Source organism: Hyperolius riggenbachi, chromosome 12 (genome assembly GCF_040937935.1).
Source record: "Hyperolius riggenbachi isolate aHypRig1 chromosome 12, aHypRig1.pri, whole genome shotgun sequence".
NCBI classification, from domain to species: domain Eukaryota; kingdom Metazoa; phylum Chordata; class Amphibia; order Anura; family Hyperoliidae; genus Hyperolius; species Hyperolius riggenbachi.
Window position 1 is genome coordinate 29119839 of NC_090657.1, and position 26376 is coordinate 29146214.

General features: G+C 44.5%; 1 protein-coding gene across 1 annotated transcript in view; it reads left to right on the forward strand.

Annotated features, from left to right (window-relative positions):
- Window positions 1-26376, forward strand: part of LOC137541307 (retinol dehydrogenase 8-like) — a 44347-nt gene that overhangs the window by 11246 nt on the left and 6725 nt on the right. Inside the window, exons 2-5 of the mRNA XM_068262550.1 lie at window positions 9688-9849; window positions 12897-13076; window positions 19281-19374; window positions 21580-21763. Coding sequence (XP_068118651.1) covers window positions 9688-9849; window positions 12897-13076; window positions 19281-19374; window positions 21580-21763 — 620 coding nt within the window. The remainder of the gene's footprint in view (window positions 1-9687; window positions 9850-12896; window positions 13077-19280; window positions 19375-21579; window positions 21764-26376) is intronic.

The window sequence follows — 26376 nt, forward strand, 5'->3', positions numbered from 1 at the left end:
TATATATTCACTGAAATCAAAACGTGGACAGTACAATACATGTGTTATGTAAGTAGATCAAGTATATATCTGCTTATACAGTATATGTGTTTTTCCCCTGGCATAGTATGGCTAATCCTACTGCTTTAACCAGCAGTCGCATAAGGCCTTTGTGGCCTCTTCTGAAATCGATCATAAATAACCTATAGTGTATAACCTGCAGACACAGATGTGGAGTTACTCCTGCAGGTCTTGCTTCTCTATGTGCCAGCGGATCGCCACAATTCCACATACTGTGGACTTTCGGCACCCTCTCTCTGAGCTCTTCCGCTCAGTACAGGTGTCTGGTGGTGCTGCCCTCGGTGGAGAAACACAAAAAAAAGGGCAGTAAACAGGTAAGAGACAAACTGTGTCATGTTTGGTTCTTGCCGTGAATCTGCCTTTATTGGTATTGCTACACCCTTGAATGTGAAAGTAGTAGTACATTGTGTGCATGTACATTCCCTGCACCAGCAGTGGGACATATCTGGCATTTATTCATTTGTATAGACAAATTAGCCTGAACACAGCTAGCAATGGCCTCAGGGCTCACATTACCCTCTATACATTGTTTTACTGTGGCATGAGATGCTACCTTGCCCACAAATGCTGAGCAAAATCTGCCAATTTGGTTAACAGGAAAACAATTCAGTAAGGCTGGGTTCACACATTAAAGGTCTCTAGTCCTGTCAGTTGTTGGCATTTTCAGTCCAGTCCTGTGGGGTTTGTATCAGTTTTGTATGTGCTTTTTTTTGATGTACAGGTGTATTCACACATAAATGGTGCAGCAGTTATCACGTGAGCTGCCGTGCGCAAAGGGTAGTGCGAACAGCGTTACTTTGCGTGATAAGCGAAGGCTTGCGCGAGATCACGTGCGATTTACGTGTGAAAAGCGCATGGGAACGCGCGCAAACCTTCGCTTATCACTCGAAGTAACGCTGTTTACGCACTACCCTTTGCGCACGGCAGCTCGCGTGATAACTGCTGTGATAGCAGTTATCACACGTTAGAGAATCCAGCCCTATGTGCAGGTAATAGCAGGTAATGTAATTGATAGAGAAAACTGTCAAAATGTGCTGGATTATCATGCAGGATATCATTTTTTTTTTTTTTTTTTTTTTTTTTTTTTTTTCCTGTGCGCAAAATCTGCATTCAAGTGTGACCTTGCCCATTGATTAACAGGAGCTCTCAGTTGATCAGTAGTAACAAAAAAAAAATCTACATTTTTACCAATGGGTTATGCAGCTTTCAAATGTAAAAAAAACAAAAAAAAAACAAAACAGTATGATCAATCCATTTTCCATAGTATTACAGAGGAACTTTACAGAAAATAGGTATACTATGTACATATATATAATATCTCACATTCTCAGTGGGTCTATTGATAAGGGCAGCTGGCGTTTTTCCCCCCCCATACTTGCCAGCAGTGAAGATGCGGACCTGCAGTCTCACGGAAGATTAAACAACATACACACATTACACTGAAAGTATCAAGCATTTCATCATCTATCCTCTATTTTTTTTAACTTCTCACTTTGCAGCCCCTTGAATTAATTATCTCTCCCCCGGCTCCCAATACTATCTATCTCTCTCTATATATACACACACGCACGCACGCACGCACGCACACACACACACACACTCCGTGTCTTACGAACGGCATGGATTCTGTGTTGCCATGGGAAGTCAAATTTTTTTTTTTTCAAATCGAACTTTTAGTTTTTGAGAAAATAGATTTAAAAAAAAATCAAAGACAAAAATGGCTTTTAAACTTGTATAAGCAGGTACAAAGGTCAGAGGTGACACAGAGGGGGACACTGGAGGCACAGGGGGCACAGAGGAGGTATGTTCTGACTTGAGAACAGATTCAGGTTAAGAACGAGCCTACAGTCCCTATCTCAGTCTTTAACCGGGGAATATATATATATATATAATTAGAGTTGAGCTGAAATTTTCGTAATTTCGCATTACTAAAACTACGCATGCGAAATTTGCGATTACGATGCGAAATTACGGTAGCGTAATTGCCATTAAAATCGTAATTGAAAATACCGTAAGCGTAATTTTCAACGCGTAATTTCGCGTTTCGTTCATGCCGTAATTTCGCATTAAACGCTACCGTAATTTCGCGTTAAACCGTAACGCTCCGTATAATATCAAAAAGCCGCCGACTTTAAGGGTTAATAGCAAAGCCCCCTTAAATGCTAAGAGCCTCAAATTTGGAGAATATATTAAGGAGATCAGGAGGAATAAGAGGAAAAATTTTTTTTTTCAAAAAGACCTTATAGTTTTTGAGAAAATCGATGTTAAAGTTTCAAAGGAAAAATGTAAACATTTAAAAACCCGCCAACTTTAACGGTTAATAGCAAAGCCTGCTTAAAGTTTAGGAACACCAAATTCCCAGGGTATATTAAGGGGATCAGTGGGAATAAGAGGAAAAACATTTTTTTCAAAAAGACCTTATAGTTTTTGAGAAAATCGATTTTTAAGTTTCAAGGGCGAAAATGTCTTTTAAATGCAGAAAATGTCAGTTTTTTTTGCACAGGTAACAATAGTGTATTATTTTCATAGATTCCCCCAAGTGGGAAGAGTTTTACTTACTTCGTTCTGAGTGTGGGAAATATAAAAAAAAGACGTGGGGTCCCCCCTCCCAGACCTCTTTAACCCCTTGTCCCCCATGCAGGCTGGGATAGCCAGAATGCGGAGCACCGGCCGCGTGGGGCTCCGCACCCTGACTATACCAGCCCGCATGGTCCATGGATTGGGGGGTCTCGGAAGGGGAGGGGCAGCCAAGCTTTCCCCTCCCCCTCCGAGCCCTTGTCCAATCCAAGGACAAGGGGCTCTTCTCCACCTCCGGTGGAGGTGGAGGCCGCGATTTCCTGGGGGGGGGGGGTTCATGGTGGAATCTGGGAGTCCCCTTTAAAAAGGGGTCCCCCAGATGCCCACCCCCCCTCCCAGGAGAAATGAGTATAGAGGTACTTGTACCCCTTACCCATTTCCTTTAAGAGTTAAAAGTAAATAAACACACAAACACTTAGAAAAAGTATTTTAATTGAATAAAAAACATAACCACGAAAAAAGTCCTTTAATATTCTTAATTAACCATTAATACTTACCTGTCCCTTTAAATAAATGATCCCTCGAAATAGCCTCGGAAATGTTCTATCAGTTACAATGTAACAAAGTTATTACAATGTAACAACTTTGTTACATTGTAACTACGCCGCACCCGACGTCACTTGCCGCCGCCGCATACGCGTCTGCGCTGCACGGACCCGACAGAGCTCTGAGCTATATAGCTCAGAGCTCTCTAAAGCATCTTTGTATTTTGGCTCCAAGGAGCCCCATTGGTCCTTAGCAGACCAATGGGGTTCCTTCAAATCAGAAGGAACCCCATTGGTCTGCTAAGGACCAATGGGGCTCCTTGGAGCCCAAATACAAAGATGCTTTAGAGAGCTCTGAGCTATATAGCTCAGAGCTCTGTCGGGTCCGTGCAGCGCAGACGCGTATGCGGCGGCTGAGCGGCGAGTGACGTCTGGTGCGGCGTAGTTACAATGTAACAAAGTTGTTACATTGTAATAACTTTGTTACATTGTAACTGATAGAACATTTCCGAGGCTATTTCGAGGGATCATTTATTTAAAGGGACAGGTAAGTATTAATGGTTAATTAAGAATATTAAAGGACTTTTTTCGTGGTTATGTTTTTTGTTCAATTAAAATACTTTTTCTATGTGTTTGTGTGTTTATTTACTTTTAACTCTTAAAGGAAATGGGTAAGGGGTACAAGTACCTCTATACTCATTTCTCCTGGGAGGGGGGGTGGGCATCTGGGGGACCCCTTTTTAAAGGGGACTCCCAGATTCCACCATGAACCCCCCCCCCCCCCCCCCCCCCCCCAGGAAATCGCGGCCTCCACCTCCACCGCCGATCGGAGGTGGAGAAGAGCCCCTTGTCCTTGGATTGGACAAGGGCTCGGAGGGGGAGGGGAAAGCTTGGCTGCCCCTCCCCTTCCGAGACCCCCCAATCCATGGACCATGCGGGCTGGTATAGTCAGGGTGCGGAGCCCCACGCGGCCGGTGCTCCGCATTCTGGCTATCCCAGCCTGCATGGTGGACAAGGGGTTAAAGAAGTCTGGGAGGGGGGACCCCACGTCGTTTTTTTTTATATTTCCCACACTCAGAACGAAGTAAGTAAAACTCTTCCCACTTGGGGGAATCTATGAAAATAATACACTATTGTTACCTGTGCAAAAAAAACTGACATTTTCCGCATTTAAAAGACATTTTCGCCCTTGAAACTTAAAAATCGATTTTCTCAAAAACTATAAGGTCTTTTTGAAAAAAAAAAATTTTCCTCTTATTCCCACTGATCCCCTTAATATACCCTGGGAATTTGGTGTTCCTAAACTTTAAGCAGGCTTTGCTATTAACCGTTAAAGTCGGCGGGTTTTTAAATGTTTACATTTTTCCTTTGAAACTTTAACATCGATTTTCTCAAAAACTATAAGGTCTTTTTGAAAAAATTTTTTTCCTCTTATTCCTTTTGATCTCCTTAATATATTCTCCAAATTTGAGGCTCTTAGCATTTAAGGGGGCTTTGCTATTAACCCTTAAAGTCGGCGACTACCTAACATTGATCCATGCGTCAACTTTTCCGCTTCGGGAGCATGGCCATACGGATTAATTTCGTAATACCCGTTGCAATGCGAAAATTACGCGAAAATTACGCTTACGCGAAATTTCGCGAAATCCTTCTTCATTACGATTATGTACTTACGGCCATAAACGTAATTACGCGGAATTTTGCGAAATCGTAATTACGCCATTACGCTCATCTCTATAATATAATATGTGTATGTGTGTGTATGTATATGTGTATATATATATATATATATCTCTGTCTCTCTCTATCTCTCGCTATCTCTCGCTATCTCTCGCTATCTCTCGCTATCTCTCGCTGTCTCTCTCTGTCTCTCTCTGTCTCTCTCTGTCTCTCTATCTATATCTATCTCTATATCTCTATCTATCACACATACTACATACACCACACACACACTTTTCATAATAGACTCCATTATAGTAAAACATTATAGGCTTCAGGATCATGTACTGAGCAACACAGACAGAGAATCTTCCCGCTGATTTTCCGTAACTACTGTGCCAACTTACTGTACATTCTGGGTAGTGAACCACAATATCTGCCTAGTAGCAATATGCGGCATCAGTTACTGTGACAATTTACATAGGGTAACCACAGGAGACCATCCCTTCCTATCTAGTGTGTAAAATAGCATCACGGTTGTTAACCACCACGGTGAGATGTTTCCAAAGTCTTTTTAATTTGTATTTGTACTTTCTTTCCACAATTTTTGACATGTGAGGTAGCCACCCTTTGTCAGTCACCCAGCTAGCCACGTTCAGGGCCGGATTTGTACTCTTTACCACCCTAGGCCACTGTCACCAGCCGCCCCCCTTCAGTATAGGTAGCGAGATGATCCCCTTTCCTGCCAGTATAGGTAGCCAGATGACTCCTCACCCCTCCCCTCTAGTATACATAGCCAAATGACTCCTCCCCTCTTTCCCTCTAGTATAGGTAGCCTGATGACCCCCCCCCCCAGTATAGGTAGCCAGTTGACCCCTCCCCCTTCCCACCAGTATAGGTAGCCAGATGACTCCCTTAATTCCTCATTTTCCCACCTCCCTTTCAGTATAGGTAGCCAGCTCACCTTCACACCGCAGCAGCCATCAGTGTCACTCATTTCTCTGCTCTTCTCCAGTGCAGAAGCTTCCTCTTCCTTTCCGTCTCCAATGCTGCCCAAGTCCATAGCTGCTGGCCACAATGCAAACGTGCACAGAGAGCAAGGTGGCTGCTGCCCAGGCGGCTAGAAGCAGAGTACCACGGTCAGGTGCTCGCCTGATCTCCTTGCATTGCAGCATTTGCAAGCTTGCACCAGTTTACCCTGCTGCTTTGGTGCCCTTGCTCCTGTGGTGCCCTAGGCCATGGCCTAGGTGGTCTTGCCCTAAATCCGGCCCTGGCCACGTTCCTATATAACCAGTTGAGAGGGCCACACTAAAAGTTTCTCTAGGCTTGTGCTGCAGGGCGAAGCATTGGTGCCCAAGAAATTGCTGAATATATGTCTGGCATCTTCGTGCAAATGCCAACTTCCAGGTGTAGCTGTGCCTTTGTCCTGGGACCTCATTGTGCCATATTTGTTAGCCCCAGCAAAGAGTGGAAAGAAATAACAAATGGTTGTGATGCTCTAAAGCCTGCTACACACCTTCAATCTTGATTGGTCAATCGCTGACCAATTTTACCACTTTCATGTAGTATTGCAGCTTACCTACACAATCTGCGATACACCGAAGGAGATTGTGGGCACCATCCAATAAACAATTATCGTTTATTGTAGTGTCAGTCCAGCAAAAGCCAGCTTAACCAGTTATACAGTTACTGACAGCAGCATGTGCTTGTGTCATTGTGCCTTTAACATCGGTGCAGAGGTGGGGCGCTAGGGTGATCGGCAATGGCCGTTTCACGTCTCTATGGATGCTCGGTCATGCTGGGTCAAAGACTGGCCGTGTGGTCATGCTGGGTCAAAGGCCTTTGACTCATTGTGGCCAAGCGTTTGTAGAGAAGGAAAATGAACGTCGCCGATAACATGCCGTTGTTGGTAACTGTACAACTGTGTGGTTAAGCTGGATTTTGCAGATATGACACTACAATAAATGATGGTTTTGCATTGGATGGTGCCTGCGTTCTGCTCCTGTGGATTGCATGTTTTGCCTTACTTCAACCCACATGGCTGGAGCACACCAACGAGCCATTTCAGCAAAGAGAGCAGAGACAACACCTGTACACTGTGAGATCACTTCTAACATTTTATCTCGTAAACATAGTTACAGAGTTACAGAGCCCATGGTGAGCCAAAACTCCTAGGAGTGTGTAAGGGGCTACAATGGACCAAAAAGCCCTCTTACTGAAATGCTATGCAAAACTAAATTTTGCTTTTTTAAAACAAAGTATTTGCAATAATTCAGGTTGGAGTGAGCTCCGAGATGTCTCCCAGTGCATCAATGCTGAATATATGCAAATCAGTGGGTGATTTGCATATTTCAGCATTGATCAATGGGTTATTTGCATACAGTGGAGGAAATAATTATTTGACCCCTCACTGATTTTGTAAGTTTGTCCAATGACAAAGAAATGAAAAGTCTCAGAACAGTATCATTTCAATGGTAGGTTTATTTTAACAGTGGCAGATAGCACATCAAAAGGAAAATCGAAAACATAACCTTAAATAAAAGATAGCAACTGATTTGCATTTCATTGAGTGAAATAAGTTTTTGAACCCTCTAACAATAAAAGACTTAATACTTAGTGGAAAAACCCTTGTTTGCAAGTGAAGAGGTCAAACGTTTCTTGTAATTGATGACCAAGTTTGCACACATTTTAGGAGGAATGTTGGTCCACTCCTCTTTGCAGATCATCTCTAAATCCCTAAAGTTTCGAGGCTGTCTCTGTGCAACTCTGAGCTTGAGCTCCCTCCATAGGTTTTCTATTGGATTAAGGTCCGGAGACTGACTAGGCCACTCCATGACCTTAATGTGCTTCTTCTTGAGCCACTCCTTTGTTGCCTTTGCTGTATGTTTTGGGTCATTGTCGTGCTGGAACACCCATCCACGACCCATTTTCAGTTTCCTGGAAGAGGGAAGGAGGTTGTCGTTCAGGATTTCACGATACATGGCTCCGTCCATTTTCCCGTTAATGCGATTAAGTTGTCCTGTGCCCTTAGCAGAAAAACACCCCCAAAGCAAAATGTTTCCACCCCCATGCTTGACGGTGGGGACGGTGTTTTGGGGGTCATAGGCAGCATTTTTCTTCCTCCAAACACAGCGAGTTGAGTTAATGCCAAAGAGCTCTATTTTGGTCTCATCAGACCACAGCACCTTCTCCCAGTCACTCACAGAATCATTCAGGTGTTCATTGGCAAACTTCAGACGGGCCTGCACATGTGCCTTCTTGAGCAGGGGGACCTTGCGAGCCCTGCAGGATTTTAATCCATTGCGGTGTAATGTGTTTCCAATGGTTTTCTTGGTGACTGTGGTCCCTGCTAATTTGAGGTCATTCATTAACTCCTCCCGTGTAGTTCTAGGATGCTTTTTCACCTTTCTCAGAACCATTGACACCCCACGAGGTGAGATCTTGCGTGGAGCCCCAGAGCGAGGTCGATTGATGGTCATTTTGTGCTCCTTCCATTTTCAAACAATCGCACCAACAGTTGTCACCTTCTCTCCCAGCTTCTTGCTAATGGTTTTGTAGCCCATTCCAGCCTTGTGCATGTCTACAATTTTGTCTCTGACATCCTTGGACAGCTCTTTGGTCTTTCCCATGTTGGAGAGTTTGGAGTCTGCTTGATTGATTGATTCTGTGGACAGGTGTCTTTTATACAGGTGACTAGTTAAGACAGGTGTCCTTAATGAGGGTGACTAATTGAGTAGAAGTGTCTAACCACTCTGTGGGAGCCAGAACTCTTAATGGTTGGTAGGGGTTCAAAAACGTATTTCAATCAATGAAATGCAAATCAGTTGCTATCTTTTATTTAAGGTTATTTTTTCGATTTTCCTTTTGATGTGCTATCTGCCACTGTTAAAATAAACCTACCATTGAAATGATATTGTTCTGAGACTTTTAATTTCTTTGTCATTGGACAAACTTACAAAATCAGTGTGGGGTCAAATAATTATTTCCTCCACTGTATATTCAGCAGTGATCATTGGATGATTTGCATATTTCAGCATTGATCAATGGGTGATTTGCATATATTCAGCAGTGATGCACTGGGAGACATCTCCGACCTGAATTATTGCAAATACTTTTGTTTTCCATCACTTTTAACTACTACACCAATTGGCGTGAATGTGGCGGCAGCCCCAGGACCGCTCCACGCCAATCTATGGGCCTTCTATGGGGCTAGCAGGCTGCGCACGCATCTCCTGCCTGGAAGGCGGAGCTCTGCCCTCAGTCTCCCAGTGGCGATCGCCGGCAAAACAGCCGTCTAATTACTTTATACAGCGCTGCGATTAGCAGCAGCGCTGTACTAGGGACAGCTGTGTGACACGGCTGTCCTCTCCAGAGTGATGGCCGTGATCGGCTGACATAGGCTGAAGCCTATGACAGCCGATCACAGTGATTGGCTAGCGGAGGGAGGGAGGGAGGGTTTAGGGGGAAAAAATAAAGAGAGAAATTTATTTAACAATACATATATTTGTAAAAAAAAAAAATAACACTGTGGGGGGATCAGACCCCACCAACAAGAAGCTCTGTTTGTGGTGAAAAAAGGGGGGGAATCACTTGTGTGCTGTGTTGAGCGGCCCTGCAGCTTGGCCTTAAAGCTGCAGTGGCTCAATTGTGGCTCAATTAACAAAAAATGGCCTGGTCACTAGGGGGTTTAACACCACGGTCTTCAAGAGGTTAAACATAGTGAGTGCCGCACTGACCACACTTTATCTTCTGTATCGATTTACCTACACAATCTGTTCATAGTATTCAAAGTCTGTTGGCCCTCATGTCTGAGAGCTCCTGGAGAAGCATGTGATCAGTTTGGTCAGGTGATAGAAATGCAGTAAGTCTGTGATGAAGCTTCTAACACTGTCCTTTTTCCCCACAGTGATTGCAACTATGCGGAATCTAGCCAAGAGCAAAGCCCTGGAGGAAGCAGCAGGAGACGCCTTAAATAAGATGCTGGAAATAAAGGAACTGGATGTCTGCAATGAGCGTTCCATCACCGAATGTGTGAACAGCATCCCTGAGAGGCATATAGACATTCTCAGTGAGTGGTGCGTTACAAGCCAAGCCTAAGTCATCAAACCTGCTTACATGCCAAATAGGTGTTTTAGTCCTGCTGGGGTTCGGGGGGCTGCCAGCTTCTTATATCTGTTTCCTTGTCCTGTGAGTCCATAGCAATGTTGTCCCTCTTTTGTTGGACAGCCAGTGGTGTAGCACCAGGACACCGCCCTTGGTCTAGAGTTCCCCAGTAGGGACCCTCCTTCAATAAGCTCTTTATTGGTGCTAAGCTGGTAATGATCATCTCTGTTTGTGCTTTGATTAGTTGTAACCATGAATAGACTGTTCTCCTTCCCAGCCCACACTTCTCTGACACTGCAGCTGTCTTTGGCAGGCTTTTCGTGCCCCATATCAATTATTATGTATAGAGTGCTTGAAGGTGGCCAATGTAAAGCTTGCACTGGAGTCCAGTGCTCTTAAAGTGATTGTCCAGCAAAAAAAAAGTGTTTCACTTACCTGGGGCTTCTACCAGCCCCATGCAGCCATCCTGTGCCCTCATAGTCACTCACTGCTGCTCCAGTCCCCCTCCGCCAGCTCGTTTAGTTTTTACAGACCCCGGGGTCGCCGGGCCGCATTGCGTTCATTTTTATGCATTCCCGCTGGTGCAGGAACATTAACACATACGTTTTACGCATTACTGGTTCAACGCGTACATTTTTAAAAATGTATGTGTTAATGTTCCTGCACCAGCAGGAATGCGTAAAAATGTATGCAATGCAGTCCGCTGACCCCGAAGTCGTCAAAAACAAAACTAGCTGGCAGCGGATGACTGGAGCAGCAGCGAGTGACTACAAGGGCACAGAATGGCTGCATGGGGCTGGTAGAAATCCCAGGTAAGTGAAACTCATTTTTTTTATTTTTTTGCCAGACAATCCCTTTAAGCTACAGCCCAGTTATGCGTGTAATTTACATTGTGCAGACTCTGTTGGTGAAATGTTACACCATCACATGACTTTAGCAATGGGAATTGTCTCGCACTCACAATATTGGATCAGCCACTAAAATTGGTGCAGGAGTGCTACAGCTGAGTGGATGATAACCCATCAGTCATTTACAACCAGATAAAGCTAGCACCCCCTAAATCAGGGATGGCACTCCGGTCCTTCAACATATTTCTGACACCGCTCAAATTAATTGATTGGTCTGAATCAGTAAAGGTGAGGTCCATCAGGTAGAACACATTCCTCTCTTTCTCAGTCCTTCCTAAACGCTGGCATGGATCTGGCCCTCCAGGCCTGGAGTTCCACACCTGTGCCCTAAATGTATCTTTATTCATTCATTCATAGAAACAGTCCAAAAAGCTAATGTTTCAGGACCACACAGGGTCCCTTTCTCAAGGCAAAGCCTGCTCAAAAGCAAATATCTGCCGCTCGTGGCCGCAAAGAACCTAAGTTGTAGGATCGGGTGAAGGCCCCTCTATGCACCCACAGTGCCAAACTAAACAGATTCGGCAAAGAGAGGCTCCCTTTGCCGAATCTGTTGTTTAGTTTGGCACTGTTATTGGCCTGAGGAAGCGGGCTCTGACCCGCAAAACGCGTTGCCTGTGCTACTAATAAAAACCTTTGTTAAATACAAAGATTTTTCATCATTGAGGTAAGCCACCTCAAATTTATTTCTTGTTTTAAACTACTTTTATAGATGCTTTTATATTACACCAGGGCGCCTCTTGCACCCTTATTGTGCTATCATACCCCCTTACCTCACCCGTCTGAGAGGTGGAGACAGACCACACGTGGCCTTGACCACGGTGGACATCTGTCCCCTTTCTTTTACCAAGGAGAGCGACCGCATCTAGGTCCCTAGGGACCACCCCGAGTGGAGTCGGGTTTGTTGTCTCTACTTGCTTCCTGTGGTCGGTTGCCCCTCTGCAACCCACCTTTGTGAGTAGTGTCTTACTTTTATTACGTTCAATTGTTTTTGACATACTACACCATTGGGCTCCCACTTTTGTCTCCTGTATTTTTTCACTAGAGGGTGTTTTTGACACCCACATCCCACTACATCACATTAGTGTGGTGCCAAAACATTGGCTCATCGGACTGTTTTTATGAATGAATAAAGATACATTTAGGAGGTGTCAGCTTTATATTTGACCATCACGTGGCTTTCTGATGGCTTTGATACATTAGCACAGCTGGTAATGGGAGAATTGGGGGATTCCGCTGATGGCACTTCTCCATTCAAGTCCCTCAGAGATATAAAAACCCTGTCTTGTAGTTCAGCTTGAAGTATCAGGCAAGAGTTAAAATGGTTGATTTATATTTAGTTTCCCGTAACTGCTGCAAAAATTATTTTAACAGTTGAAAAATGGACAGGGTGTAACTTCACACTATTTACTGACAACCTCAGTTCCTCACAGTCTCTGACCTCTGTGTCAGTGGACAGTGCCGTGCAGATCCAAGACTCTACTCCTATGTGGCTCTGCTCTGATTACTGGAATGCTGTATTGCTAGCATGTAATGCAATAACGAATAAAGTCTGAAAGTAGGTAGTATGGATTGGTCTTTTGACCACCACTTAAAATCTAAAAGAAAAGTAATAGTGTTGGTCATGTCTAGGAGAACTCATGGAGAAGCATGTGATCAGTTTGGTCAGGTGATAGAAATGTAGGTCTCCGATTTGCTAGTCATGATCATGTGCTAAAGCAGGATGTGATCCCAGCAAATCAGAGCTTTGCAAATCTATCAGCTGATTAAATAAATCCCATGCTTCTCCAGGAGTTCTCCAAGACACTGATAACAACTATGGTTCTGATCTTCAGAACAGTTATCCATCTGCCTCCATAAGGGTGCAAGTCCATGACCTTTGCAAATTGGGCCAGGGTATCCTAGTCTTCCCCAGTGTGCTCTGTCTTCGATTCTATTCTCTATGCACGGAAGTTGGCAGAGGTCCGCCGCAGGGTAGGAGTTGGGGCCTGCAGTGGTTTGGCTATTTGAAGTAACATGGTGTCTATTGAAAGAAGTGTTTGTGGTACAGTTATGAACAATGTAGAGATACTTCTGAGGTTTATCACTTGGCTTTCTTTCCTTGCAGTTAATAATGCAGGTGTGGGCCTTATTGGACCCATTGAGTGCCATTCCATAGAAGACATGCAGAGCATTTTCGAAACTAATTTCTTCGGTGTTGTGAGGATGATAAAAGAGGTTCTGCCTGACATGAAGAGGAGGAGAAGTGGGCACATAGTTGTGATGAGCAGCGTCATGGGACTACAAGGTATGTACGCTGGTGTGGATGGGTAACAATCTCTTTCCACAACCCTCATTTACACCAGGAGGCTGCAATTAAATCCTGACCCTACTGTATGCTCATGTATGACTGGTGACTCTGGACACACTTTAGAAGAGATGGCCAATAAGATGATCAGATCATTTTGGCATGTATACAGATGTCAATTATTTTGTTTTCAGATTGGAACTGGGCCAATCAGATGTAGTTCCTGACAGTTTTTATTGGCCCAATTCCATGCTGCATACAATTTGCACAAAATTTGCAGGCAAGCTAGAATTATTTGCGTGTCAGTGGCTATGCGTAATCTGATGGAGCAGAAAGTGATGAGAATAATTTACATGCTCTAGAGCAGGGGTCAGGAACTTTTTTTTTTTGTCTGAGAGAGCCATAAACGCCACATATTTTAAAATGTCATTCAGTGAGAGCCGTGCAATATGTTTCAAACTGGGACAGTACTGCTCACATCCCTGTTGCCATGGTGATGTGTATACAGTTGATCCGCTGGGCAGCGGAAGTGTCAGACACGTCTTCAGCTTCTCTTGGGTTTCAGCAACATCAGAAATTTCCCCGAGAGCCAGACAGGAGAAATACTGACTAACAGCTTGTACAATTAGCTAGCTGACTTGGGGATTGATTCACTTTGTAGGACAAGATCCCATTCTACAAAGTCACTGGACCTGACAGGGTCCAGAGTGGGACAATTGGAGCAGCTGTTCGTTTTGGGGGAGCGTGAGTAAGTTAGTAGTACAGGCTACAGCTTTGAAAATGTTACTTGCGCCGCCTCACTAAGCTGCGCTGCTTGAGCAGTGTAGCTTAGTGAATCAACCCCTACTGATTTGTCTGTGAGCCAGATATAGCCATCAAAAGAGCCACATGTGGCTCCCGAGCCATTGGTTGCCTACCCCTGCTCGAGAATAGATAATCTCTATTGGGGTAGATGCATGGAGAGTTTAGGAGGCAGTAAGAGCTGAAATGATCACTTCCTCCATTGAATGAGGGACATTCTTTGTATGGTGGACATCATTAAAGGGAATCTATAGAAATTGCTGGCACAAGAGACTTCCATCTTACCATAATGCTACCGAGGCCGGATTTATACTCTTCCCCTCCACCCCCTCTAGTCCAAGTAGGTTGTGGCTCCCCTTTCTTGTGCAGCCCCTTCTTCCATTTGTATCATGCATTTAGTGTAGCCCCTGTCTTACATGGCTTTTCAGCCTGCTCTTTCCTATGTAACAACTCCTTTTTTACGTTCAGGTGTCCTGTTGGGCAGTTTAAGGCCCAGGCCTTTGTGGCCTTTATAGAAATCCAGCCCTGTCTGTCACGGACGGTTGCAGGGCCGCAGACGTGTCTTGGAACCGCCCGTGAAGAAAAAGCGATCGCACTCGATTCTCTGCATCGATTGCGCTTCAGATCAATAGAATCTGGATTGATTGAGTAGGAGCATCTACAGTCTTTTCTCAGCAGAGAGATAGCATCAGCTTAACTGCATCTTTGGCTCTTTTGATATGCTAATGAGCAGGAACAAACCTTTGCCTTCAGGAAGCTAATCCCAGCAGGGGGCTATTCAAAACCTGCTTTCCCCCCAGACTGGCCGGAGCCATATAGGCAGAATAAGAAAGCATGGAGTTTAGGATTTTGAGCATGTTTAAGCAATACCGTTCAGGTGAGAAATGTGAAAGTTATATCATTCTGCTGGTCCGGATCTTGTGAGTATTTTGATATTAAATTGGGGTCACTGGCATAACCAGAACTCGGGGGATTCCATCGTTTTTTAACCGGGCATGCAAACATGCCCAAGTTTGGTATCATATGAACTGGCCTAGTCTGAGAAATATGAATATGTGATGGTCATGTGTGTGCGGAAAGCATAAGCCGAGATATGGCAAATGTCATATTTGGTGGGCATAGAGCACACCTCCAGGTAGCTCACTGCCCCTGTCCAACCCCTGGGCTGTACTTGAGGCTCCACCCAAAGGTGGGCATTGTTCAATAGTGTTTGCAAGGGACCACTCCTTCAGTCCTCCACATCCCATCTATATGGGAGCTGTCTGGTGCTAGCCAGAGGACACATGGCTAGCGGCCATTTTGATCTGCCATCTTGTCTGAACTGAAACAAAGGACATTTTTCATTTTGCTTGGATTTTAAACTTTGCTGAAACTGAACAAAAGGAACTCTACAAGTTTTCCCAGAACGGACATATTTCCACAAACCCTAAGTATTTTCTCCTTTTTTATTTCATACTGGCTATTACTGTTTTAATAATTGTTGATTTTAATTGTCTGTATATATTATTTATATTGCCGTGAATAAAGACTTTATCAAAGTCATTCACTGTTCTGCTACCCTATTATTCAGCATACACAGGAACTGAACTCAGACTTCTGAAGAGACGCTACTATTGTTATTAGCCGGACAGAATAGTGTGTGTTAACCGTTTTTATTTGCAGGTCGTGAAATAACAAGTTAGTGAATTCCTCTGTTTCAGAAAACAGAGGTGGTGGCAGTTATACCCTGAAATAGTGTGTTAAGTTGTATTTCCGTAACCCCACAGGCTCCCTTCTATTTTGTCTGCGGCCAATTCCCAACGGTTCCTACGCATTGACTGCGACCAGAGTTCGCACGATCCGTGCGCCGGCACCGTTTGGAAGGCATTTTGCGTTCCGACCACTAGGGCTCCTGTGACAGTGTCTGCTACAAGAGATTTGAAAAAAAAAATAGGCTGCAGGCACAGTTGACCTCCATCTCTTACCAACGCCTTCTGAATCCACAGATTACCAACTCAAAAGATTGACATAGGCAATGGGCAAGAGAATGCCATTTGCTATAGACTTCTGCCACCAGACTTCCATGTTCTGACTTCTGCCATTAGAAAAACATGTATGTTCCCCCATTCACCAGGAAGGGAAGGGGGGGGGGAGGGGGAAACACTCCTAGCATTTTATCTGTGTCTGCAAATTGATCATCAAATGAAAATGGCCCATCAATTTTCTACTAGAGATATAATCGAAACTCTGCCCAGTGAAGAACCTACATGTATTCTAATACACTGTTCACGCAAGTCTAACATATGCCTACAACAACTTACAGAAACTGTATTGTTAGACCACTATTGCTACTTTGTCTGCATTTGTTGGTGTTGTATTAACGTTCAATAAAAATTTATATAAAAAAAAAAAAAACGTGTATGTACCGGTAACTATAGACTTCTATTATAGGAGTCTTCAGTGTTACAGTAGACCTCTGCCAATCATATTCCTGTGCACATCTGTTACAAGACAGCACCTGAGGTGGTATAGTGGTTAGCATTGGCCCATATCTCAGCCACGACACTACCTGCATACAGTAGTGTTGTAGTGGTGCTCGGATACCTCCTTTTTGATATCTGGGTTGTTCCAGATCCAGATAGTAAAAAATCTGGATAAATCCAGATATCTGGATTCGAACCGAAATGGCTGTAAATTAACATCAGGAGGTTCCAGACAGCGGTCGTGCAGCCCACTTTGTGTCCAATGCACAACTGGGACTTCACAGTTTTCAGCCCAGACATCTAAAAAAATGAAACAGGTTTTGTTTTTTTCAACAAAATATAGCTATTCTAGTGGCGTAATAGCTGGTGACAGTGGCAGACTGGCAGCAGATTTGTGCTGTGTGCTGGGTAGAGATCTCTGTTGTAGAGCTGGTGGTAGCCTGCTCATTCACCATCAGCTCCATCACAGGCTCGGCGTCTTTCTCCTCCAATGTGCGCCGACAACCCTTCTGGAAAATGGCCTCTACGCTGCTGCACCTCTGCAGTGGGACTCCCCCTAACAGCTGGGAGTCCAGTGCGCCCACGGCCAGTGGCTAGCGGCGGAATGGACACTGACACCAACGGTGGCGGCAATGCTTCTCCTCTTGCCCTTGCTTTTCATGATGCCCCTCCCCTGGCTGCCAGTGCCAGCAGACATAGTGCAACTTTATATGTGTCCAAATGAAGTGGGATACTTGTACTTTATTCAAATCAGTAGTACTAGTAGATAGTAGCAGTAGTAGAACTTCAACTAATGGAGTGACAGCAGAGTAGCACACACTGACACACTAACTGTCTGTCTATCTGTCCCACTGTAACAGCACTACAATTAAAGTAAGCTAACTCAATACAAATTAACTATATATAACTGGTAGTAGTAGACTAGTTGTAGTAGTACTAGTAGAACTTCAACTGACGGAGTGACAGGAGCACACACTAACTGTCTATCTGTCACACACTGACTGACTCTAACAGCAGCACTGCAGTAACTATCTGTAGTAAATGAAGCTAACACTGTAGTAGTACTCTCTCTAACTACACACAATATAAGACTAGTAGTAATACAGTAATCTAATTCCTAATAACCTACAAGCTATACTGTAGCTAAGGCTGGCAGCAGGCCTAGCATGTGCACACAGCAGCCCTAACCTAGCCTAGCAGCTGCAGCACTGAGTCTGACTGTCACACTGACTAAAATAAAAATACAACCTAGCTAACTAAAAAACAATAAAATACTGGTGAAGCACTGGTGTTTAGGAGCAAAAACGCTAGGTTTAACTAACTAAGTAATACAGCATTTGCATAGCCAACAACACTGGAGATGTCTCTCAGTGAGCAGTCACAAGCAAGGACGAGATTCTCATCATGGCGCCCGCCTTATATACTGGAGGGGCTGGCCAGAGTTCCCCTCTGTGATTGGTTGCTAGGGCTTCGGCTGGGAGCCCTCTGATTGGCTCAATGACGTCATGGACGTCATCTCCGTGGTTACGCTATCTCGATCCGGGTACCCAAACTAGGTATCTGGACTGATTTCCGGATACCTAATAGGTATCTGAGTTAGCTCACATAGTGCATTCCAGATTTATCCAGGTATCTGGAATCTGTATCCAAGTTCGGATACCAGAAAAAAGTTCGGATGTCTGGATAGTTCGGGTATCTGGAATCTGGATGAGCATCACCGAGTGTTTGTATGTTCTGCTGGGATTTGCTCAAGGCACTAGGTTTAGATTATGACTATAGGAGGGATTTGACTGTGAGCTCCTATTTTGGCCAGTTGGTGACAGTTTTTGACTTGCTGTAGTCCTCCAATCATTGTAAAATATCAACAGTAATCTGGTCAGAAAATATTGGCAGCAGAAGTTCAACACCATGGAGTGCACCCGCTTTCTTCAGTATCTATGTTAGGCTCTGTACAGGTTAGCTAGTTCTCAGCCATGGCAACTTGAAGGCTGCCTCTGCCAAGACTATGGTTTGTATATACTGTAAGTGTGTGTAGCCCCAATGTGTTAGTGAGAGATCCGAACAGCCTGGTTCTCTTGGGTGCAGGCCGTATTCCTTGTTCTTCTCTTTACCTTTCCTTTCAATCATGTGCCCTACCTTCCTTCCTTAAAGCCTTCCACAGCAACAGAATGTGTCACTAGCATGAACACCATGACATGGTGTACATGTCTATACAGCACTAGGCCCAAACTGTCACCCAAGTGATCATGTCCCAAGCACTGTGGGCAACAGTTCTTCTAAGTGCCTATGAGGCTTTAGACCACCAGATCAGACGAGGAACAGTGCCTTTCTATGAGGACTGCAACACAATACTTTACTCACCTGGTATTGCATCCTTTGCTATTGATAATGAATTCAGCCCGTTGTTCCAGAATTAAACCTGCTGCTTGTTGTCACTTTAAAGAGACTCTGTAACAAAATTTTCAGCCTTATTTCCTCTATCCTATAAGTTCCTATACCTGTTCTAATGTGGGCTGTCTTACTGCAGCCTTTCCTAGTTGCACAGTGGCTGTATTATCTCTTATATAATCTAATCTTCTTTCCTTTGTCAGCTTTGTCGGACTCGGGCAGGAATGTGCTGCTCTGCTGTGATAGGTAGAAGTTATACACACCCTCTCCACGCCCCCTGCAGGTTCTGTGTGAGTCACAGACTGAGCACCTCTCAGCCTATCACATGCTGGTTAGCAGCCATGTTTTTTGTTTGTAAACACTGCCTTAAACTGGCAATTACAAGCCAGGATTGCAGCAGGGAGTGGCAGAAACAGCACAGAGGGGCCCAGGAGAACACAATGAATAGAATGGTATGCTTTTTATTGAAAGAATTTTAGAGTACAGATACTCTTTAATGTTATGCTTCACTGTGGTTATTTTTCGGTTAACCAAATCCCACTTTTCTTTCTAGGCATCGTGTTCAATGACATCTATTCGGCCTCCAAGTTTGCCATTGAGGGATTCTGTGAGAGTCTGATCTTCCAAGCCCTGAAGTTTAATATTTTGTAAGCGAGACACTGAAAATGCTCAAGAGACAGAACTAAGGAGTTTTCATACGTGTCGGGAATTTGTGGACAAGCTGAATAGCTTTAATGTGTGTAAACTATGCTTGTTGGTTGAGGTTTGTTACTGACTCAGTGACCATCTTGGTAAGATCTCACACCTACGGATTCCATTTCATTCTGGATATTACTAATGCTCTTAAGCAGAACGACCTTCGTTTCCAAATAAACCGCTGAGTCGATGAGCTTAGAACGGATGGCAAATCTGCATTTTTAATGGCTAGTCATCTTATTCCCCTGAATTTTTTGCTTACACTGTTTGATTAGACACAAACATTAATGTAGGTAGGTGTTAAGAGTCCCTGTCATAAAAGGAAATAGAATTGCTAATATGGCTTAATTTTTTTCAGACATTAACTGGATGTTATGTTCATCCTTTGCCTCTAAGAAGTGTTCCAGTGACTGTAACAAATTGCAGGGTAGGGCCCCTCGTTTCATTGGTCGTATGCTTAAAGAGGATCTGTAACCTCAAAAAATCCCCTGGGGGGTACTCACCTCGGGTGGGGGAAGCCTCCGGATCCTAATGAGGCTTCCCACGCCGTCCTCTGTCCCACGGGGGTCTCGCTGCAGCCCTCCGTACAGCCGTGACGTAATATTTACCTTCCTGGCTCCTGCGCAGGCGCTCTGACGGCTGTCGGCTTCCGAACTACACGGAAATACCCGATCGCCGTCGGGTCTGCTCTACTGCGCAGGCGCAAGTCTCCGGCGCCTGCGCAGTAGAGCGGACCCGACTGAGATCGGGTATTTCCGTGTAGTTCGGAGAGGAAAGCAGCCACAGCGCCCCCGCTGGAGCCAGCAAAGGTAAATATTGAAATTACAGTCGGGCCTGTCGCCGGCTGTTCAGAGGGCTGCAGCGAGACCCCCGTGGGACAGAGGACGGCGTGGGAAGCCTCATTAGGATCCGGAGGCTTCCCCCACCCGAGGTGAGTACCCCCCAGGGGATCTTTTTCATGTTAGTCTCTTTAAAGGCTACCTGAAGCTTACTTCCTCAGGAGCATAGTAGTAGCATATGCAAGATAGTAATATACAAAGGATAATAAACAGAGGTAGAAGTACCATAGAGGCAGTGGCGTAGCAATAGGGGATGCAGAGTTTGCAACCGCAGCGGGGCTCCTGGATGAAAGGGGCCCTCCTTCTAATTCGCTTTTAATTGGAGTTGTTGGTAATGAACACCTCTATATGTACATTGCATAGCGTTAATCCTTAACCTCCTTGGCAGTTATCTCGAGTCAGGCTAGGGGTGGAAAAAAACAAGCCAGGAGCGGTTATCTCGAGCCTGACTTGGGGTAGCCGCCAGGAGGCCTGTGTAGAATGCTATGCGCAGCGGGTGTTTTAACTCACCTCCCTCGTGATGCAGACGCCAGCAGCCATTCTCCTTCCCGGTCCTCTGAGGCTCTGCAATCCCTCGGGTGAGATTGCCGTTTGTCGTCGTGACGTCAGACGGTGATCTCGCTACAGAGTTACAGCACCACCTGGAAGACAGAGGAAGAACTGTAACTGTAGATTCCAGGGAGGTGAGTGCTGGGGCTGCTGCAGGCTCTCTAGCAGCATGATTTTCTACTGCTTTTAGGGTCTAAAAGCCTGCAAAAAAATTACACTGCTTTAACCATATATATCAGTGGGAACATTAGAGAAAACACCTACCCTGCTCTGTTTCATTTTTCACTGCTCAGCCTGCTTGTTAGCAGCCCTGATAAAATCCCTGACTGAGCATTCAGTCTGGCTTTGCTCAGGAATCATTATAGCTGAGTCATTATAGCAGAGCCAGAAGGGGGCAGGCTTGGGCTTGAAAAGACATCAGAGAAGACAGGCTGAGCTGTAATGATTCCTGAGCAAAGCCAGACTGAATGCTCAGTCAGGGATTTTATCAAGGCTGAAAGGAAGCAGGCTGAGCAGTGAAGAATGAAACAAAGAGCAGGGTAGGTGTTTTATCTAATGTTTCCACTGATATATATAGTAAAATACATGAAGGTGCTTCATCTCTGGTTCACTTTAAGACCATGAGTTATATGGTGACAATGACGCATACGGCAACATTTTGCACAGGGTTCTGTTATCCTTTATTGCTTTGCGAGGCATTTCAGTAGATTGTCTTATTGTTTTGTGACAGAAGACCCTTAACCCCCTGCAATGCTTTTTTCCCCTCAGCATTACATTAGTGGAGCCAGGTCCTGTAGTGACTCAGTTCGAGTTGAAAATTTATGAAGAAGCCATCCGTGGCGATTATTCCCAGGTGGATCCCGAGACTTCTGAACTGTTTGTAAATCATTACCTGAAGAACACCAACGCTATCTTCTCCAGCATTGGCCAGACGCCTGATGACATTGCAGAGGTGAGCGACATCATTCACCCTCACAGTAACAAATTTCACGTTTTGCCACGAGGTACAAACCTTACTATAATTCTACAAAGGGACTAAGAGGCGCCCAGGAGTGTATAAAGGAGAAAAGGGGAGAGGTAGCTTACCTCAGTAACAACAAATTCATATATAAATATCATTATTTTAATAAGCACAGGCAACATGTTTCGTGGGTCTCTGCCCACTTCCTCAGGACAAATAAAGTGCCAAAGGGTTTCAAAAGCCAGGTGCTCATTATAGTGTAATAATAATTATAGTAAAGTGTAAATGTAAATACTGCATTTTCTGGCATATAAGACTTCTTTAATCCTTGAAAATCTTCTGCAAAGTCAGGGGTCGTCTTATACACCGGGTGCAGGGCCGGCCTTAGGATTTACAGCGCCCTGAGCAAAACCTGATCAGTGGGATAGTTAGCAACCCCCCCCCCCCAATTTGGAATGATAGCACAGCACTGACAATTTGCACCACGCGTTATAGCTGCAGTGTCCCCCCTCCCCCCCACACAAAAAAAAACCTCCCTCAGACTCAGTATAGGAAGGTAGCCAGGTATAGCTGCCCCCAGTATAATATCTCATGTGTAGGTGCCCTCAATATAGGTAGCCAAGCATAGGTGCCCCCAGTATAGGAAGTCAGTTGTAGGTCTCCCCCTATACGTAGCCAGGCGTAGGTGCCTCCAGTATAGGTAGCCAGGTGTTGGTGCCCTCAGTATAGGTAGCCAGCTATAGGTGCCTCCAGTATAGGAAGTCAGGAGTAGGTGCCCTCAGTATAGGTAGCCAGCTATAGGTGCCCCCAGTATAGGAAGCCAGGTGTAGGCCCCCTCTGTATAGGTAACCAGGCATAAGTGCCCTCAGTATAGGTAGCCAGGTTAGAGTGCCCTCAGTATAGGAATTCAGGTGTAGGTGACCTCAGTATAGGTAGCCAGCTATAGCTGCCCCCTTGAAAGCCGGCGCCCTGAGCGACCGCTCCGGTCGCTCAGGTCAAAGGCCGGCTATGACCGGGTGTCATTGATGAAGGGTGGTACGCACTATCCTGTTACCGTCACTCAGATCTCGCCGCTGAGGACTGTAGTGAAGCAGCGCAGGCGCACATGTGTGAGATCTGAGAGGCAGAGAAGGAGGTAAATAGGATACAAGGGTGGGCCAGACGGGTGAAAGAGGCGTGTTTTATGGGCCCAGCACAATCTATTCTTCCATACCGCTCTGATAAAAAGGGAGACAGGGAGAGCTGACCAATCCACTTAGGGAGAGGGAGAGCTGACCAATCCACTTAGGAAGAGCTGAACAATCCAACCAGTCAATCGCCTATATGGCCCAGTGCACACCGAGTGGTTTTTGGAGCGATCCGCCGGCCGCATCCGCCTGGAAAAATGCTTGGCTAATGTATTGCAATGGGATGGTGCACACCGGCGGTTTGAGGTTTTTGCCAAGCCGCAAACCCGCCTCCTGCTGCGCGTTTGCGGTTTGCTAAAAAACCTCAAACCGCCGGTGTGCACCACACATTGAAATACAATAGCCAAGCGTTTTCACTGGCAGATGCGGCTGGTGGATCGCATACAAAATCCGCTTGGTGTGCACCCGGCCAAATATCTGCTCTCTGCTCCCAAAACCGCTAGCGTTTTGACGATCTGCTAGCGGTTTTGGTGTGCACTGGGCCTTAGTTATATACTAGGTAGCACATACAGCACCAGTATCTGTTCATACATAGCACCAGTTTGTTTTTTTCTAATTTTTATTTGGTGTACGTTGGGGGAGGGGTAGTCTTATACGGCGACGTCAGACAGCAAGTATATCCCAAACTCTATACTTTAACTGGAAAAGTTGGGGAGTCGTCTTATATGCCCAGTCGTCTTATACGCTGGAATATACGGTAATAAAATAGTATCTCAGTGCAACCAACCATCAATCTTTTGTTCCTCTGTTGTAATTTGATGCTAATAATGGTTCTTGACATGCATAATTATTGCAGACTGTATGCAGCTTGGAATTAGGCTGATCACATGCACTTCCTGTCGACTTTGATGGGCCCAATTACAAGCTGGATAGAATTTCCATTTCATCCAGAATTCTTAACATCCCATTATCTTGTTTTTTTTTGTTTTTGTTTTTTTTTTGCTTGTTTGTTTTTTACAGCTAAAGAAACCTGTTTGCGCATATGTTGTATGTTAAATGGGAACTTGGTGCTCCCCATCCCTTGTCCATCTCTGATTGGGTTTGTTCACTATAAATGATTTAATATTAAAGAGAACCTCCATACTAAATGCAAAAAATCCAGCAGCCTGCAAGAAAAAGAAAGTTATATTTACCCGAGAAGCCGTCTCGAAGTCCCTGCGGCACCTGACTTCCGGTGCCTGGCCCCACCTCATCTCTTGTCCCTCCATCACCCGAATTCCCGTGCCTGGCCCCGCCTTCCCTCTCTCATCGGAGAAAAATGCCAAGCTTCTTTACTATAGTAAATTTACTACCGTTTTTCTCCAAGGAGAGAGAAGAGGCGGAACCAAGCGCCGAAAGTCGAGTGATGCATGGACTTTCGGACAGCATCGCGTGACAAGGTTTCTTGGGTAAATATAACTTTCTTTTTCTTGCAGGCTGCCGGATTTTTGTATTTAGTATGGAGGTCCTCTTTAACCATTTCAGCCCGCGGCGATTTTTCACCTTATGCATCAGAGCAATTTTCACCTCCCATTCATTCGCTAATAACTTTATCACTACTTATCACAATTTATTGATCTATATCTTGTTTTTTTTCGCCACTAATTAGGCTTTCTTTGGGTGGTACATTTTGCTAAGAATTATTTTTTTATAAATGCATTTTAACAGGATTAATAAGAAAAAAAAAATGGAAAAAAATCGTTATTTCTCAGTTTTCGGCCATTATAGCTTTAAAATAATCCATGCTACCATAATTAAAACCTATGTATTTTATTTGCCCGTTTGTCTCGGTTATGACACAATTTAAATTTTGTCCCTGTCACAATGTATGGCACCAATATTTTATTTGGAAATAAAGGTGCATTTTTTCCGTTTTGCGTCCATCACTATTTACAAGCTTATAATTAAAAAAAAAAATTGTAGTATACCCCCTTCAAATGCATATTTAAAAGTTCAGACCCTTAGGTAACTATTTGTCTTTTTTTTTTATAATTTTTTTTTTTCCATTAAATATTTTATTTGGGTAATATTTTGGTGTGGGAAATAAACAGTTCATTTTTGTGTAAATTGTAATGTAAAAAATATGTAGATGTAGTTTTACTATTTGTCCACAAGATGGCCACCTTGAGGGGGATGCAGAATTTTTTATGTGCAGAAAGACTGAAGCCTCTAGTAAGAGCGGTTCGTTTTTTTTGCAGGGGAAACAGATCGGTGATCGGAAACCATGTTCCCATTCACTGATCCCAGGGCTACCGGGGGACACCACGGGGAGCTCGCAGGAGCGTGGCACCGCAGCAGAGCAGCCGCCCGGACGTGAGCTTCACGTCCGGGCGGCAGAAATGGTTAAAGGATACCTGAAGTGATATATGACATGATGAGATAGACATGTGTATGTACAGTGCCTAGCACACAAATAACTATGCTGTGTTCCTTTTTTTTCTTTCTCTGTCTGAAAGAGTTAAATGTCAGGTATGTAAGTGGCTGACTCAGTCCTGACTCAGACAGGAAGTGACTACAGTGTGACCCTCACTGATAAGAAATTCCAACTATAAAACACTTTCCTAGCAGAAATGGCTTCTGAGAGCAAGAAAGCGATAAAAAGGGGAATTTCTTATCAGTGAGGGTCACGCTGTAGTCACTTCCTGTTAGCTGCTAACACATTGCACGCATAATTACTATTGCCCATAGGGATCGGGACTTAATACCTTGGTTATTCAGTGGTGAGTATAGCATCATTAGCCTCTAGGCCAGCAATGCGTTCTGATACTATGGAGGGGGGAGAATGCCGCACAATGGAGCAGCTTCCGGTGGGCGGGGTAAAGAGAGGAGCAATGCACTCTACCAAGGTTATCTGTCACTCAAGATCTTTTGCCAATGCATCAGGGCTGCTGTATCATGATACATTGTCACCTTCGGACGTCCCTGTAAAAGAGGCCTTAGATATGCATCCAAGTTATTTTAAAGGGGCACTACAGCGAAAAACTGTAAAATTTAAAATAGGTGCAAACATATACGAATAAGTACATTTTTTCCAGAGTAAAATGAGCCATAAATTACTTTTCTCCTGTGTTGCTGTCACTTGCAGTAGGCAGTAGAAATCTGACAGAAGCGACAGGTCTTGGACTAGTCCATCTCTTTATAGGAAGATTCTCAGGGATATATTTATTTTCAAAAGCACTTAGTGGATGGCAGTTGCTCTGTCCAACTGCCAAAAAACTGTGTAGCGAGCAGGGAAGCTGGCCAGCATCATTGTTTAAACCCTTTTTAGGGAATCTCTTTATAAAGAATAAAAGCCTTGCTGAGAATCGCCTATTAAGAGATGGACTAGTCCAAAACCTGTCACTTCTGTCAGATTTCTACTGCCTACTGTAAGTGACAGCAACATAGGAGGAAAGTAATTTATGGCTCATTTTACTCTGGAAGAAACGTACTTATTTG